Source organism: Salvelinus fontinalis, chromosome 2 (assembly GCF_029448725.1).
Source record: "Salvelinus fontinalis isolate EN_2023a chromosome 2, ASM2944872v1, whole genome shotgun sequence".
In the NCBI taxonomy this organism is placed as follows: Eukaryota; Metazoa; Chordata; class Actinopteri; order Salmoniformes; family Salmonidae; genus Salvelinus; species Salvelinus fontinalis.
This window is the reverse complement of record NC_074666.1, coordinates 35,186,467-35,204,185: the sequence shown is the minus strand read 5'-3', so window position 1 is coordinate 35,204,185 and position 17,719 is coordinate 35,186,467. Positions and strand designations below refer to the sequence as shown.

Here is a 17,719-nt window from a genome sequence, read left to right as displayed (position 1 = left end):
AGTGTAATTTAGACTTAGACGATACAGACACACACACACACACACACACACACACACACACACACACACACACACACACACACACACACACACACACACACACACACACACACACTTGGGTTTATCCCCCTACCTCTTGAGGAGCCTGTTCCATTCCTCAGGCATGGCTGATTGAGAGGAGAGGAGATGAGTGTAGAAAGCATGGTGGTGATTGAAGGTGAGGATTATTAACCATCAGTACTGAGACTGGTCTATCAAATCAAATCAAATTGTATTAGTCACATACACATATGTAGCAGATGTAATTGCGAGGGTCGCGAAATGCTTGTCTTCCTAGCTCCAACAGTGGCGTAGTATCTAACAGTGCAGTTGTATCTAAAAACGATTCACAATGATACACACAAATCTATAAGTAAATAAATATTAGATTGAGCAATGTCGGAGTGGCTTTGACTAAAATACAGTAGAATAGAATACAGAATATACATATGAAATGAGTAAAGCAGTATGTAAACATTATTAAAGTGACTAGTGTTCCATTATTAAAGTGGCCTGTGATTCCATGTCTATGTATTTAGGGCAGCAGCCTCTAAGGTGCAGAGTTGAGTAACCGGGTGGTAGCTGGCTAGTGATGGCTGTTTAACAGTGTGATGGCCTTAAGATAGAAGGTGTTTTTCAGTCTCTCGGTTCCAGCTTTGATGCACCTGTACTGACCTCGCCTTCTGGATGATAGGGGGGTGAACAGGCCGTGGCTCGGGTGGTTGATGTTCTTGATTATCTTTTTGTCCTTCCTGTGACACCGGGTGCTATAGATGTCCTGGAGGGCAGGTAGTTTGCCCCCCAGTGATGCGTTGGCCAGACCGCACCACCATCTGGAGAGCCATGTGGTTGCAGGCAGTGCAGGAGAAGGTGGAAATCTTCAAGTTCCTCGGCGTACACATCACTGACGATCTGAAATGGTCCACCTCAGGAGGCTGAAGAAATTTGACTTGGCCACTAAAACCCTAAAACAAACTTTTACAGATGCACAATTGAGAGCATCCTGTTGCGCTGTATCACTGCCTGGTACGGCAACCACTGCGGTCCCGTCGATGTGGATAGGGGCGTGCTCCCTCTGCTGTTTCCTGAAGTCCACGATCAGCTTGTGTTGTTGATGTCGAGTGAGAGGTTATTTTCCTGGCACCACTATCCCAGGGAGTTGATCATTTTCAACCATTTTACCGACCTCCTAAACAAAAACTCCCAATGAGTAGTACTGTTATTGCGGACCTTTTTCCTAGTAGTGTAATTACCATATGATGGCAATTGAGTGATTTGAAGTTCTTTTTTACAAGTAATGGCAAACCCAGGTCTGTTTCCCTAATATATGGCTGTAAGATCATAGCTGTACCTCTCTGCATAATTTGGGGCATGCCTGTTTAAGGGCTTAGAGGACGGCAGGTAACCTAGTGGTTAAGCGTTGGGCCAGTATTTACATGTTTTATTTAACCTTTTATTTAACTAGGCAAGTCAGTTAAGAACAAGTTCTTATTTACAGTGACGGCCTACCCCTGCCAAAGCCTCCCCTAACCCGGACGACGCTGGGCCAATTGTGCGCCGCCCTATGGGACCCCTTGTGATACAGCCCGGGATCGAACCAGGGTCTGTAGTGACACCTCTAGCACTGAGATGCAGTACCTTAGACCACTGCGCCACTCAGCAGTCCAGTAACTGAAAGGTTGCTGGTTTGAATCCCCAGGATGACTAGGTGGAGAGAAACAATCTGCCGATGTGCCTTTGAGCAAGGCACTTAACCCTAATTGCTCCTGTAAGTCGCTCTGGATAAGAACGTCTGCCAATTGATGTAAAACATTTGGACCTTGCTGTTCCTCTGTCTGGGTAGAGGGGGGTATAGATGGGGCCTCTGTTCCTTGCAGAGTGCTAAGAATGGCAGTAAAGTCCCAGGATGTCATAGGAAAGCCCTATAAGCTGGTCATGCTGTTTTTACGACCCTCACTACTTAACCTGCGCTACTGCCGTGTAAGGGCTGCATCCCAAATAGCACTCTATTTCCTTTATAGTGCACTATGGGCCCTGATCAAAGGTAGTTCACTGTATAGGGGTGGAGAGAGAGGGAGGAGGCAGGGTTCTACTGCTTTAGGTTCAGCCACGATTTGTTTCTTTCCCACACATATGTAAGTAGCCTAGGTATGACAGGCTGTGCTGTGCTCTCCTCCCTCTTTAGCTCTCATCACAGCTGCTCTCCTCCTCTCGCCAGGCCCAAAAATAGACTCTTCTCCCTCATTGAGGGGCTGCTTCAAATGGCAGCGCCTTCCGCAGTGGCATTGGGGTACCCCGATAGACAGCCAGGCAGCCACTTTTCTCTGCTTTTTTGTTAACCGTTCCCCCTCTTGACAGTTGTTGTGTCGTTTACCTCTGCTGTGTAATGGAGGTTTAGTTGATACTGAAATGAACTGTTGATTGTTGTGTTACTGTATCCCAAGCTCTGGTTTGTTGTCTTGTTTTGAATTAAGCTCTAGCACAGGGTTCCCCAATTGGCGACCTGCGGGACAAATTTGTCCTGCTGGTGGTTTTATTTGGCCCACCAATGTTTTGTTGTTGTTGAATTTTCATTGTTGGACATAAAAAACTGTAAAAACATCAGGAAATCAGCTCCAAACGATTTTAATTTGGGAAATATGTTCCTAGGTATTTCCATGCATAGTAGAGAGACGTGATCATAATTATACAAATGTAAGCAGTCTACAAATTATTTGTTGCGTCCCCCGACCATCTGTTCAAGAAAAAATCATCCCGCGGCTGAATCTAGTTGATGATCCCTGCTCTAGCATATTGTCCCCACAGGCTGGTTTGTGTGACTGATTCCTCTCTTCACTTCTCTCTGCCACAGTAACATCCCCAGTGTGGGCAGTGCCATGGACCAGGACTACAGCCAGAGCTACACACCCCAGACCCATACGCCTTTCATGTCCAACAGTGCCCCCCCCAGCAACAGTGGCACGGGCATCCTGCCCTCCCCGGCCACCCCGCGCTTCTCCGCCCCCACACCACGCACTCCCCGTACCCCACGCACCCCCAGAGGGCCCGCCAGTGTCCAGGGTTCGCTCAAGTACGAGAACTCAGACCTCTACTCGCCTGCCTCTACCCCCTCCACCTGTCGACCTCTCAACTCAGTGGAACCTGCCACCGTGCCCTCCATCCCCGAGGCCCACAGCCTCTACGTCACCCTCATCCTCTCTGAGTCCGTCATGAACCTCTTCAAGGACTGCAACTTCGACAGCTGCTGCATCTGCGTGTGCAACATGAACATCAAGGGGGCCGACGTGGGTGTGTACCTGAGCGACCCCACGGGAGAGGCCCAGTACCCCTGCACCTGCGGCTTCAGCGCAGTCGTCAACCGCCGCTACGGCAACAGCTCGGGCCTATTCCTGGAGGATGAGCTGGACATCATCGGACGCGACTCGGACGTCAGCCGCGAGGCGGAGAAGCGCTTCGAGGCGCTGCGGCAACACTCGCTGAAGAGGACAGGGGGAGGAGGAGGGGGGAGGGGAGAGAGGGTACCAGACGAACTGATCTTACTGCTACAGGACCAGTGCACCAACCCCTTCTCACCCATGGCTGGGATGGAGCCTGACAGCCTGGCAGCGCGTGGGGCCGGGGGTTGTCCAGTGCCGGCCTGTGTGAGGGTGGAGGAGAGGGACTACCACAGTGACTGCTACATGGCCCTGGAGCACGGCCGCCAGTTCATGGACAACATGTCAGGAGGCAAGGTGGACGAGGCCCTGGTCAAGAGCACCTGTCTACACCGCTGGTCCAAACAAAATGGTAAGAAAAACACAATTTTGTTGTTCTAACCATCATTAAAATCCATGTCTGATACATTGATACCTTGTTCTTTGCAGTTGGCCCTTTAGAGCTTCAGTTGGCTAGCATAACTAACCAACAGAAACCAGTCTGTTCAGTTTTCCTACCAGTTAGCGGTATGTTGATATTTCTAGTTATATTTCTCTCCTCCTTCTCCTCTCCCCAGCGGTGGACATCAGTGCTCTGTGCTCTCAGGACGTTTTGCGGGTGCTGCTCTCCCTCCAGCCTGTACTCCAGGATGCCATCCAGAAGAAGAGGACGGTGCGCTCCTGGGGCGTTCAGGGACCCCTCACCTGGCAGCAGTTCCACAAGATGGCTGGACGGGGCTCCTACGGTAAGCCACCAGGGACTAAATTCTCCAAGAGCTAAAAACTCACATAGGCAGATACGGTACAGCTCAGTAGTCATATCAGTCACACTGCTCTAGTCCAGATGTCAGCTCAGTGGGGAAGCTGCCACTGCTGCTGTGATGGGTTCACTTTGGGCTTTCAATCCTTCTCTGAGAGGTGGCGGGTGGCACGCTGGCTTGTTTAAGTAATTACTCACTATCTTCCCTCTGTTCCTCTCCTCCTCTTCACCTTCTCTCATACCCCCCCCCCCCCCCCCCCCCCACTCTCCACTCCTCACTCCTGCCCCCCTACTCATCTCTTCACCTTCACTTCTCTCTCCTGCCTGTCTCTTCCTGCATCCTTCCTTCTCCTCCCCCTCCCTCCTTCTTCCCTCCATCAGGCACAGATGAGTCTCCTGAGCCCCTGCCCATCCCTACCTTCCTGGTGGGTTATGAGTATGACTTTGTGGTGCTGTCGCCCTTCGGCCTGCCCTACTGGGAGAAGCTGCTGCTGGACCCCTTCGGCTCTCACAGGGACGTGGGCTATCTGGTGGTCTGTCCCGACAACGAGGCCCTGCTCCAGGGGGCCAAGAACTTCTTCAGGGACCTCACCGCCGTCTACGAAGTAAGGCTGGAGAACGTTACAACGTTAACGTCCATTTACCATGCAAGAGATGGGGCATCTTTGGACAGCTGAAGCAAGACATTTTTCTTCAGGGAAATTTTTATTTTTCATGAAAATGACCATAGGAGTTAGGAGTTAAGAGGCTATGACCATAGGAGTTGGGAGTTAAGAGGATATGACCATAGGAGTTGGGAGTTAAGAGGATATGACCATAGGAGTTAGGAGTTAAGAGGCTATGACCATAGGAGTTGGGAGTTAAGAGGATATGACCATAGGAGTTGGGAGTTAAGAGGATATGGCCATAGGAGTTGGGAGTTAAGAGGATATGACCATAGGAGTTGGGAGTTAAGAGGATATGACCATAGGAGTTAGGAGTTAAGAGGCTATGACCATAGGAGTTGGGAGTTAAGAGGATATGACCATAGGAGTTGGGAGTTAAGAGGATATGACCATAGGAGTTGGGAGTTAAGAGGATATGACCATAGGAGTTGGGAGTTAAGAGGATATGACCATAGGAGTTGGGAGTTAAGAGGATATGGCCATAGGAGTTAGGAGTTAAGAGGATATGACCATAGGAGTTGGGAGTTAAGAGGATATGACCATAGGAGTTGGGAGTTAAGAGGATATGGCCATAGGAGTTGGGAATTAAGAGGATATGACATCTTGGGAAGTGAATTGAAATGTCAGTGTGAAAAATAAAAAAAACTCCTAATTGAAAACAAAGGGCACTTTTCAATTACTGAAAGAAATGGAATTGACCCATACCTTGCTAGAGGCATCCCAGCCTACTGGACGTATTGATGACAGAAAAAATAGCCTGTCTCCTTCAGTTCTGTACCATTCCTTATTGGACTGTCTACCTCGACATAAATTCACTCAAGTTGTTCCTGTGCTGTTGTCTAAGCATTCCGCCATCCCTCCTCTCTTTCCCTCCCTCCTTCTTCTCCTTCCATCCCTTCCCCCACTCTCCATGTGCCCTGCAGTCATGTCGTCTGGGCCAACACCGCCCCATCTCAAAAGACCACCCGGATGGCATCGTGAGAGTGGGTGGAGCGGCCGCCAAGAAGCTGGCAGAGCAGCCTGTCAGCGATTGGTTCCTCAAGGCTGCCAGCGGCAACAGCGACGCCTTCGCCAAGCTCAAGCTTTACGCTCAAGTCTGCCGCTACGACCTTGGTAGGTTCCAATGACTACACGGTTGGGGATTCGGTCGGCGTCGGACCTTTTGGTACCTCCCATGCCCATATTGCCAAGAACATGGTTTTACAACATGGTTTCTATTTTTCTTTATATATATATTGGTTTCTAAAGTCTAATGCTAGGTCGTTCACATAGCTTATGAATGAGATTGTGTTAAAGGTTGTTTGACTACTGTTAACCTGTGCTTTCTGCTCCTGTCTCTCTCCTCAGCTCCATACCTCGCCGCGCAGCCTTTACACAGCTCCCTCCTCGCACAGCCCACACCCCCTCCTGCATCCAGCCAATCCTCATCCATGCAATCCTCCGGCTCCTCCTCCACCACCTCGACCGGCCCCCAAAACTCAGCGACCCCCGGAGGCCCCTCCCTCCCCAACAGCAGCGGCAGCGTGCCTAGCAACAGCACGGGTGTAGCCAACAGTGCCAACAGCGCGGCATCATCAGGGAGCCTGCCCAGCAGCGGGATGCAGTCTGCCAAGCCCAGCTCTTTCCCTCCCTTTGGGACCATGGGCTTGCAGAACCAGAGCCTGGATGGTGGCACCCAGGGAGGGCAGCTGGGACAGCAGGCTGGTTCCCAGAACACAGGACTCCCCGGGGGGGACTCAGCCAGCCAGGCCCAGGCACCCACTGAACCCCTAGAGAGGTAGCTACAACACCAGGGTCTGCATTCACTCATATGTTCATACACACCACACACACACACACACACACACACACACACACACACACACACACACACACACACACACACACACACACACACACACACACACACACACACACACACACACACACACACACACACACACACACACAGTGCCTGGAGGGAAACCCCATTCCTCGTCCTAACTCCCCTCTCGCTCTTGTCCCCCTCTCCAGCACCATGGAGCGAGAGAAGGTGGGTGTGCCGACGGACGGAGAGTCTCACGCCATCACATACCCCCCGGCCATCGTGGTGTACATCGTGGACCCCTTCACCTATGAGGAGCCTGAGGCGGGGTCCAGTGTGTGGACCCTGGGCCTGCTGCGCTGCTACCTGGAGATGCTCCAGTTCCTCCCACCACACATCCGCAACGCTGTCTCTGTACAGGTAACCTCAACACAAGTCTGTGTGTGTTGATGAAATAATGTGTCTGGCATTGTCAAGAAGTGTCCATTTATTTAGAATAAACTATCACTAACAGTTGCTAAGACTTTGCTTTACTGCTAAAGATGTCAGATGGGACAATCAGTATGAAAGAAGACAGAACAGGGAGCTGTATGTAATGTACAGTAGTTTTATTAGCGTTGAATGCTGACCTGCTGGTATCCACCTCTCAGATCATCCCGTGCCAGTACCTGCTCCAGCCGGTGAGGAGCGAGGAGCGTCATATCTATGCTCAACACCTCAAGTCCCTGGCCTTCTCAGTGTTCTCCCAGTGCAGACGGCCCCTCCCCGGATCCACCAACGTCAAGTCACTAACCGGCTTTGGCCCAGGCCTGGCCATCGACACTGCACTGAAGAGCCCAGAGGTACACAAATCATCACTGACCAACATTATCCTGACATGTTCCTAACTATTATGCAGCTCCTACACCAGAGATGGGCATGTCTGGACCACAGGGACAGCTTTGTCTGAATCAGTGATTTGATTTAGAGCGGGGAAAGCAGGTGTAGGAAAGCATTGACTTGAATGGATGAATGAAATGGCAGGGAGAGCAGTAAATCAGCGGACACCACCTCCTCTGAGAACCAGGGTTGCCCAACCCCGTCATAGCCTGACCCTCCCCTCTGCTCCTCAGCCCTCTGCTCCTCAACCCTGGCCATGTGTAGTGTGCCAGCAAGAGAGGGAGCACTGAGCTGGAGAGAGGGTTATACTAACCCCTTTAGTCCTGTAACAAGACCAGTCGAACTTATAACCCTCTTCCTTCTCCACAGTTTTCTTTCCATTATCTGCTTGGCTAGCTCCCTGAGACCTCCCTAATGGATTCCAGGCTGCAGGTTTAGACAGGGAGAGGCCCTAGACTGGCACCCAATCCTATTTAGCTCTCCCAGGCCAGCCAGCCACTCACCTACCAGCCACTACATTGCATTTCCCCCTGTACACAGTGGAGTGGAGTGGGTACTAGAGACAAACGCTGAGCTACTTAGCTAGCTGGATAAATGTCATCTCTTCAGGGATTTGGGTGAGGAGAGGGGACAACTGTAGTGACACTTTTGGAATGTTGGCTCAGCCGACTAACCAACTCAGTGATTCTCATACGTCTTTCTAGTCCTGGAGTAGATAGATTTAAGTCCTGGATTGTGTTCAGGAGGGCACAATGTACCCAACCGTGTTGCAATGGAAAACAAAAAGATATCATAGTTATTTGACAAATTTAAGTAGTACCTCCCAGTTTCAAAACATGTTATACCTAATAAACACGACCCTTGTATAACCACTAACCCCTAACCTTTGACCCCTCTCGCTCTCGTCGCCCAACAGAGACCAGAGTGTTTGCGGCTATACACACCTCCCTTCATCCTGGCGCCGACCAAGGACAAGCAGACGGAGCTGGGGGAGACGTTTGGGGAGGCCTCTCAAAAGTACAACGTGCTGTTTGTGGGCTACTGCCTGTCCCACGACCAGCGCTGGCTCCTGGCCACCTGCACCGACCTGTACGGAGAGCTGCTGGAGACCTGCATCATCAGCATCGACGTGCCCAACAGGTGGGACCACCCGACAGCACACACCATCATCATCCTCACCACCATCTAGAGTCAGCAAACCTCGAGCAAAGCAGAGCATTACAAATGGCAGGCTATTGCAGCTAGCAGTTTTTTTTTCCCTTAGCAAAACAATGTTTGTTTTGCATTGAGTTTTTCGTTTTTTACGATATACCAGGTAATGATGAAAACTGTCTAATAATGAAGTGTAGTAATGAATATTGCAAGGTCAACAATCTACAACTTTCCTTGCAAACTGGCAACTCTAGTGATGTGTAGTAATAAGTGTTGTGTTAAATGTTCATCTGTCGTTTCAGTGTGTGACAGAATGTGTGTGTGTTTTTGTTTCGCCATAGAGCGCGGAGGAAAAAAGGCTCTGCCCGGAGGTCGGGCCTGCAGAAGCTGTGGGATTGGTGCTTGGGGCTGGTGCAGATGACATCAGTGCCATGGAGGGTGGTGATTGGTCGACTGGGCAGAATGGGACATGGCGAGTTGAAAGGTGAGGTGGAGCCTTCTATTTTACTGTTATACGTTTATTTTCTTGCGTTTATTTTGTCTTACTCGTTCACTCACTCGTCTCTCTTTCTCTTCCCCTCTCTCTCTTTCCTTTCTGCCTCGGTCCCAGACTGGAGTATTCTGTTGAGCAGGAGGAACCTGCAGTCTCTGAGTCGCCGTCTCAAGGAGGTGTGTCGTATGTGTGGCATCTCTGCCTCCGACACTCCCAGCATCCTTAGCGCTTGCCTAGTCGCCATGGAGCCTCAGGGCTCCTTTGTCATCATGCCAGGTACTACGTTCTCCTGCCCTTTGTGTGTGTGTGTCTGATGGATGATGGCAGCCTATCATAATGCATGTCGCTCCCTGTTGTTATCAGATTGATGGGTCTGAGGACAGTGCTTCTCTCAGCCATAAACCACTGGTTCTCAGTCATAAACCACTTGTTCTCAAACTCCATTGATTTCTGTGTGATGTGATGGAGACTGGCATGGACCATTGATACTGTGGGTGTATAATATGGGTCTACTGCTGTATATGAGGAGGGGCTAGACTGGTCCCTCAGGACCAGTGGTTTTGGTAAAGGAGATGGATGTCTCCTCTCCCAGGACTTGGCTTTGACCCAGACATTGTGAGTTATACTCCACAGATCCAATGATAATTATAAAATACAATAGAGCACTGGACTGAATAATAATGGCCAGTTGAAAGATCGAGGTTGCTTTTATTGGCACCACTTACATTTTTGCTGCATTAATTAAGTGTTGTTACTAATTAATTGACTGATTAATGCATGATAGCTATAGCAGATGTCACCCGTTTCCATTTGTATGTATACTGTATGCGTTCAATGTAGATTCAATGAAGATGAACGTATTGTTAACCTGACTTCCTCTTTCTCTCCAGACTCTGTGTCGACAGGCTCAGTGTTTGGCCGCAGCACCACTCTGAACATGCAGACGTCCCAGCTGAGCACTCCTCAGGACACATCCTGTACCCACATCCTGGTGTTCCCCACCTCAGCCTTTGTCCAGGTGGCTAGCTCCAACTACACTACTGACACCAACATAGATATCGCCTTCAACCCCATCCCCGGTGAGTCTACTGTACCTCTGCTCCTCCCTCTGGCCTCACCTCTCAACTCTCAACTTTGACCTTACTTTTTTTTTTTTTTTTTTTTAAACCTTATTGAAAATAATTGATTTAGTCCATTGGAAAGAAGTAGTTATTTGAGTTTCTCTCCTCTTCTCCTCTCCTCCTCTGTCCAGATGGGTCGGACGCCATTGGGATCTTTGACCTGCTGGACCAGGAGAACGACCTGGTGGACCCTGACATCATCAATATCCTGCCCGCCTCGCCCACCACCTCGCCCGTACACTCCCCCGGCGGCCACTACCACCAGGGGGGAGACGGCAGCAAGGTAGGCCCACCACACCACAACATGTCTCACCTGTATAGACTATAAGAGGTACTCTAGTACAGACTTTATTGAGGAAAAAACTTTAACTTAAAGGTGCAATCTGTCACATGGATGACGCAGGAGAGACGAAGCAGGTAAAATATTTAATATAGAACGGACATGGAACGAGACGATAACAGCGTCAGCAAACAGATAACACAGACAAAAAACAATCAGTGCAACAGCAGGGAACAGAGCTGGCGAACTGACAAATATAGGGGAGGAAATAAACAGATGATGAGTGAGTCCAGGTGAGTCCAATGTCGCTGATGCGCGTGACGAGGGAAGGCAGGTGTGCGTAATAGATGATAAGAGTGAGTGATGCAGGGCAGCCTGGCGCCCTCAAGCGCCAGGGGGGTAAGAGCGGGAGCAGAAGTGACACAATCTGCAGTTGCTACATCAATTTTCATACTTTTAAATGAATGAAATATACCCATTGATTATTGAAGAATATAACTTATAAATGCCTCATGAGCTTAGTTTAGATGTCATACCACATCAGAATAATAAATAAGCTGGTTTCACTTCTTTGTAAACAGAGTAATTCAAACTATTTTTACATTGTATCAACACAAAACATGGTTAAAACTATAATTATGCATATATTATGTATGGTCAGTTCTTGCATCCATAGCTATTATGTCTGTGAATTTGAGCGTTACATTTCTCCAGCCCTCAGCTTTAAACCAAAACAGTGGCAGTTTACCGCTTTGTTATTGTTTCAATGGCAGATTGCCCCTTTAAGTTGAACACAAAGATGACATTTAAGTAAAGTAATAGATTTGTAGATTTGTAGTAGTAGATTTGGCCTGGATTGATAATGCTAGTGCTACTTAGTTTTCTTGAACAGTTGTTCCGTAATTTATGAAAAACCAAAAGCCTTTTACAGTGTACATTATTACACGCCAGAGATGAACTCATCCTCCTCCTCTTCCCTTCCAGGGCCAGAGTACAGACCGGATGGAGTCCCACGATGAAGCTCCTAACATCCTGCAGCAGCCCCTGGCCCTGGGCTACTTTGTGTCCACAGCCAAAGCCGGCCCACTGCCTGACTGGTTCTGGTCAGCCTGCCCTCAAGCTCAGAACCAGTGTCCCCTTTTCCTCAAGGTAAACCTGTCAGACATCTGCACTCATACTCCTGGGCCCATATTCATATTGTCTCAGTGTATGAGTGCTGATCTAGGATCAACATTCTTGTAGTCTGAGACTCTTTATGAATACGGGCCCTGGATTATAATATGTCTTCTGATCTAATGCCACTTTGAAGTCATTGTTAATAGTCATTTTTAAAATAATTGTTTTTGACTGACAAGTATTCACTTGCTCCAGATATCAGTGATTGACTGACTTTTGTTTGCTCTGTTATTACTGTGTGAATGGTTTAGCTAGGCCTGTCACTGACTTCTTTTGTGTCTTGTCTTTCCCCAGGCCTCTCTGCATCTCCACGTGTCTTCAGTGCAATCAGATGAACTGCTGCACAGCAAACACTCCCACCCACTCGACTCCAATCAGACCTCAGACGTACTCAGGTAAACATTGGGGATGGGCATGAGTAATCAAGTAATTCAAATACAAATACAACAGTGAAAAACTTACTTACAAGCCCTAACCAACAATGCAGTTTAAACAAAATAATAAATACATACCCCCCAAAAATATGAATAAGAAATAAAAATAACTAATAATTAAAGAGCAGCTGTAAAATAACAATAGCGAGGCTATATACAGGGGGTACCGGTACACAGTCAATGTTCGGGGGCACCGGTTAGTCGAGGTAATTGAGGTAATATGTACATGTAGGTAGAGTTATTAAAGTGACTATGCATAGATAATAACAGAGTAGCAGCCGTGTAAAGGGGGGGGGGGGGGGGGGCAATGCAAATAGTCTGGGTAGCCATTTGACGAGATGTTCAGGAGTCTTATGGCTTGGGGGTAGAAGCTGTTTAGAAGCCTGTTGGACCTAGACTTGGCTCTCCGGTACAGCTTGTCATGCGGTAGCAGAGAGAAAAGTCTATGACTAGGGAGGCTGGAGTCTTTAACAATTTTTAGGGCCTTCCTCTGACACAGCCTGGTATAGAGGTCCTGGATGGCAGGAAGCTTGGCCCCAGTGATGTACTGGGCCGTACGCACTACCCTCTGTAGTGCCTTGCGGTCGGAGGCTGAGCAGTTCCCATACCAGGCAGTGATGCAACCAGTCAGGATGCTCTCGATGGTGCAGCTGTAGAACCTTTTGAGGATCTGAGGAAACATGCCAAATCTTTTCAGTCTCCTGAGGGAGAATAAGTTTTGTCGTGCCCTCTTCATGACTGTCTTGGTGTGCTTGGACCATGTTAGTTTGTTGGGGATGTGGGCACCAAGGAACTTGAAGCGCTCAACTTGCTCCACTACAGCCCCGTCGATGAGAATGGGGGTGTGCTCGGTCCTCCTTTTCCTGTAGTCCACAATCATCTCCTTTGTCTTGATCACGTTGAGGGAGAGATTGTTGTCCTGGCACCACATGGCCAGGTCTCTGACCTCCTTCTTTAGGCTGCCTTGTCGTTGTCGGTGATCAGGCCTACCACTGTTGTCATCGGCAAATCTAATGATGGTGTTGGGAGTCGTGCCTGGCTGTGCAGTCATGAGTGAACAGGGAGTACAGGAGGGGACTGAGCACGCACCCCTGAGGAGCCCCCGTGTTGAGGATCAGCATGGTGGATGTGTTATTACCTACTCTTACCACCTGGGGGCGGCCCGTCAGGAAGTCCAGAATCCAGTTGCAGAGGGAGGTGGTTAGTCCCAGGGTCCTTCACTTAGTTATGAGCTTTGAGGGCACTATGGTGTTGAACACAGCTGTAGTCAATGAATAGCGTTCTCACTTAGGTGTTCCTTTTGTCCAGGTGGGAAAGGGCAGTGTGTAGTGTAATAGAGATTGCATCATCTGTGGATCTGTTAGGGCGGAATACTTGAGTACTCGAACGGATGTCAAAGCTCAATCGTTAACCAGAGATTTAAACAAATTCAAATACTGTAAAACTATTTGGTGGAATGTGCTTTGTGGCTGCCCGAACAGGCAAGGGAAATTTTGTCTTGAAGACAACATTCATTTGTTTTGACTCTAGTGTCCATTTGTACATGTGTATTTGCGGGGTACAACAAAAAAGAAACCAAGCCAAGCATCGCACTGTTCTTCTTCCTAAATGTCCTTTCCCCTCCGTATCTCATTCACTCAATTGCGTTCCCGACCGCTACCTCTACACACACATACTGAGTGCACACACCAGCTCCCGTTAGGCCTACAGAAATAAATGCCTAAAAAACATGTCTAACTGATGGGATACACAAGCTATATTCTTTGCCAAATGATGACACATTCAAAATGGACTGGTTGATTGACGTAGGAAAATATGTGTCCAATCAACAAGCTGCAGTTTTGGATTAATTGCGTCCCGTCTATTTTCCTTTTAAGTTACTTTGTGAACTGCTAGTGCCATTTAGAATAGGTTAGCCTAGGCTGTAACCCTCCTGAACATAGACAGATTCCACACTGAAAAAATGCAAAAACATTTGTTTTTAAAAGACAAAGAGTGTATTTTCATCAGAATCCTTAAGTATATGCCTATTCACCAAACAAATGTCCTGGTCATAATTCATTGCCATGCAGTTTTCAATTTGGAATTGTTCATTAAAAAAAATATTCCAAAGAACAGTCAGAATAAACTAAATTCAATGTCTGTATATCTAGTTTTGGTTTGTAACCCTGAAAAAACGTGCTAAATTGAGTCCCGTTTCAAATTATCACTCTTTGAGAACAACTAACTGTTCCAGGCATGAGATGTGCATCACTTTGCACTGGCAACTTTTTTCAGTATGGAAAAATGTTCAGTTCTATTTTATTCTGTTATATTACGTCATGTTTTTTTATACTATAAAATAGGTGTGTCTCCCCTGTGATAAGGGCTCTGGAAATAAGAGTGTATTGTCTACAAAATGAACAAAAGAAAGCTATGCCATTGCACAGCAATAGGCTCCTTCTATGAGCAAGCGCCACTGCTGAGGTTACTGACTTTTTGAAGATTGTGTTCCACGATATAATGTAACCAGTTGAAAATATGGTTTCAATAAAATTATCTTAAATGGCACTTTCTTTTCTATTGACTGAATATACACTGAGTATACAAAACATTAGGAACACCTTCCAAATATTGAGTTGCACCCACTTTTCCCCTCAGAACAGCCTCAATTCGTCGGGTATGGGCTCTACAAGGTGTCGAAAGCGTTTCACAGAGATGCTGGCCCATGTTGACTCCAATGCTTCCCACATTTGTGTCAAGTTGGCTGGATGTCCTTTGTGTGGTAGACCATTCTTGATACACACAGGAAACTGCTGAGCATGAAAAACCCAGCAGCGTTGCAGTTCTTGACACACTCAAACTGGTGCACCCGATACCTACTACCATACCCCGTTCAAAGGCACTTAGTGTAAATCTTTTGCCTTGCCCATTCACCCTCTGAATGGCACACATACACAATCTAAGTCTTAGCTTTTACCTGGATTCACCCGGTCAGTCTATGTCATGGAAAGAGCAGATGTTCCTAATGTTTTGTACACTCAGTGAATATGGGACAATTTAGTCATTAGGATTTGTTATACGTAATGGTTATGATAAATGAATCATTGTTGCTATCTGATGGCATATAGATAAATGTGCACTTACTGTATGTTTTTCCAGCACGAACCTTGTGTTCTAAAAATATGTGTTTTTCCATTTGATTTTAAAAAATCATGTGAGTCCTCGAAAAGTCAAAAAATTTAAAATTCCCATCCCTAGTGAACACACACATACACAGAAATGTATTTCCATTCAAAATCCTATTTTCCCTAACCCTAAATATAACCGTAACACTAAACCTAACACCTAAGCTTAAAATAGCCTTTGTCCTCACAGGAATGTGGAAATGTCCCCACGAGGGATAATTTTCCTTGTTTTACCATCCTTGTGGGGACTTTTGTGGATTTTAGGTCCCCATGAGGATATAAAAATGAGACCACACACGAACACATTATGCAGTCACAAACACACTCCGCAGTCAAAGGGTGAATCTCATCCACGGCTCAGCCGTTAAAGATCTTTGGACATGCTTTCAATCAATTTCTGGTCTATCTAAAGTGCTTATCAAAGAGATAGTAATGTATTCCACTTGATCTCAAGGTTTGTGCTCACTTTGAGAGGTGTGTTCGTTGTGAATAACACATGCCGTGTCTCTCCTCCTCCTTCCTCTCTCCTTCCCTCTGTAGATTTGTGCTGGAGCAGTACAATGCCCTTTCCTGGTTGACGTGTGACCCCGCGACGCAGGATCGGCGCTCCTGTCTGCCCATCCACTTTGTGGTGCTCAACCAGATGTACAACTTCATCATGAAGATGTTGTAACAAATAGCCTAAAGGGTGGAGGGGAAGGGGAGAAAATTAGGGGACATGCCAAAGGAAATTCCAACCTGGCAGGGTGATGCTGGACTTGAATAGGAGTAGATTAGAGAAGGCTGCTGGATGGAAGGAATGCCTTGGCCGTAGCGACGGCAATAGAAACGGGTCATAGAAACGGGTCATAGAAACATCTCAGTCTGCTCCTACCACTGTGGTGGAAGAAGAAAACGAAGAAGATGAAGAAGAAGAAGAAGGGAGATTTCTGGAACGGTTGATGCTAATAACAGGAACAAGAGAAAAAGAGAGAGATCCCGGTTGCCATTGTATTTTCTGTGGTAACGCCATGGTAACACTGTGGAAAAACCGTTTGGGAAACATGTAAAGTATTGGAAATCAAGTCTCATTTCAGTGATCGAAAAACTTGAATGGATCCTTGGTTTTAAGACCCGAAAAATTCCCTTTTTTCCTTTGGATGACATTTTATCCAAATGAAATGCCTGCATCTATCTTATTTATTGTAAGTTTTTAAATGTATGATTTGTCTTAATCTCTTTTATATATAAAACATATCTTGAAGGTTTATATCGCCTTCCTGCTTTAAAGCAATTGGTCTAAGATATATGTAATCTTCTTAATTAAAAAACAAACAAAACCCCCAGAAAAATGAAATAAAGTCGCAGTAGTTTGCTTTTAGAGTATTATTTTTTGTATTGGGGACAGAATATTTGTATTGTCACAATGTACAGAAGAAGTAGATTGGAGAATTATGTCCATGCCTTTGTGCATGCAGGATTTACAGCTAAGCTGTAGCAGCAGAGGACTTGTACAGCAATGAAGTTCACTGTGTTCAAATAAAGAGGTACATTGTCATATATAGTATTTTATACCACATTTAGACAACAAAAAAAAAAACGGCAATATATATAAATAATTATATATGAATGCCGTGCCAGCGATGGGTGGTGCGGCTTCTGTTTTAGGAATAAAGTGCGTCAACTCAATTTTACCTGTGCATTTGTTGTGGTTCTTGCTTACTGGGAGAGGGATTGTGATGTGCAATTATTTGGAAGAAAACCATTGGCTTCTTTTGGATGTAGCTGACCTCAGGTTTGACCCCTGTCTGGTGACAGATCTTGACAGAGGAATAAAAAAGAATAGAGCAAAAAGAGCTCCTATCCTGTCCTTTCAGATATGCAGTGTCCTTCTAGCACATCCCTTTATACCGCTAGCCTGGTGAGCCAGCCTGAACTTGCGAATTTACATGAATGGTCGCGACACAGATAGCGCAGCTGTAATCAGTCTGGTATATATGAGGCTACTATACCTCTTCTTATCCATATAAATCCCAATTCGCTTTTGAGGTTTCTTTTTTTGACACCATTTCTGAGCGGTTACGGATGCATTTAGACCAACTCTATTTTACTTCTATGTGATAGTAAATGTGTGGTGTAAATTAACTTTAACCGGATATGGAGGGAAGCCGATGGATATGCAGTGTTTATTTGTGCACAGAGGAAGATTGATCTCTTGTATCTTCGCCTGTTCGGAATAAAACTGTACTTTCCCTAAAATCCAATGTCATGTATCTTCTCTTGCATACTTCTGACACCTCAACATATTCATGCATAAGACTGCAAGACATTTTCTATTGTAAAAATCTAGGCCTATG

The 17,719-nt window shown here is 46.8% G+C and overlaps 1 protein-coding gene across 1 annotated transcript in view; it reads left to right on the top strand.

Moving 5' to 3' along the window:
* med13a (mediator complex subunit 13a) overlaps positions 1 to 17,056 on the top strand; it is a 104,236-nt gene extending 87,180 nt beyond the window's left edge. The window contains exons 16-30 of the mRNA XM_055873062.1: positions 2,891 to 3,825; positions 4,031 to 4,198; positions 4,594 to 4,817; positions 5,801 to 5,990; positions 6,225 to 6,654; positions 6,891 to 7,101; positions 7,332 to 7,523; positions 8,477 to 8,700; positions 9,054 to 9,196; positions 9,323 to 9,481; positions 10,096 to 10,284; positions 10,458 to 10,609; positions 11,591 to 11,755; positions 12,077 to 12,177; positions 15,924 to 17,056. Of these exons, the coding sequence (XP_055729037.1) occupies positions 2,891 to 3,825; positions 4,031 to 4,198; positions 4,594 to 4,817; positions 5,801 to 5,990; positions 6,225 to 6,654; positions 6,891 to 7,101; positions 7,332 to 7,523; positions 8,477 to 8,700; positions 9,054 to 9,196; positions 9,323 to 9,481; positions 10,096 to 10,284; positions 10,458 to 10,609; positions 11,591 to 11,755; positions 12,077 to 12,177; positions 15,924 to 16,056 (3,616 nt within the window). The 3' untranslated portion in view covers positions 16,057 to 17,056. The remainder of the gene's footprint in view (positions 1 to 2,890; positions 3,826 to 4,030; positions 4,199 to 4,593; positions 4,818 to 5,800; positions 5,991 to 6,224; positions 6,655 to 6,890; positions 7,102 to 7,331; positions 7,524 to 8,476; positions 8,701 to 9,053; positions 9,197 to 9,322; positions 9,482 to 10,095; positions 10,285 to 10,457; positions 10,610 to 11,590; positions 11,756 to 12,076; positions 12,178 to 15,923) is intronic.
* The last annotated feature ends 663 nt before the right edge of the window (positions 17,057 to 17,719 follow it).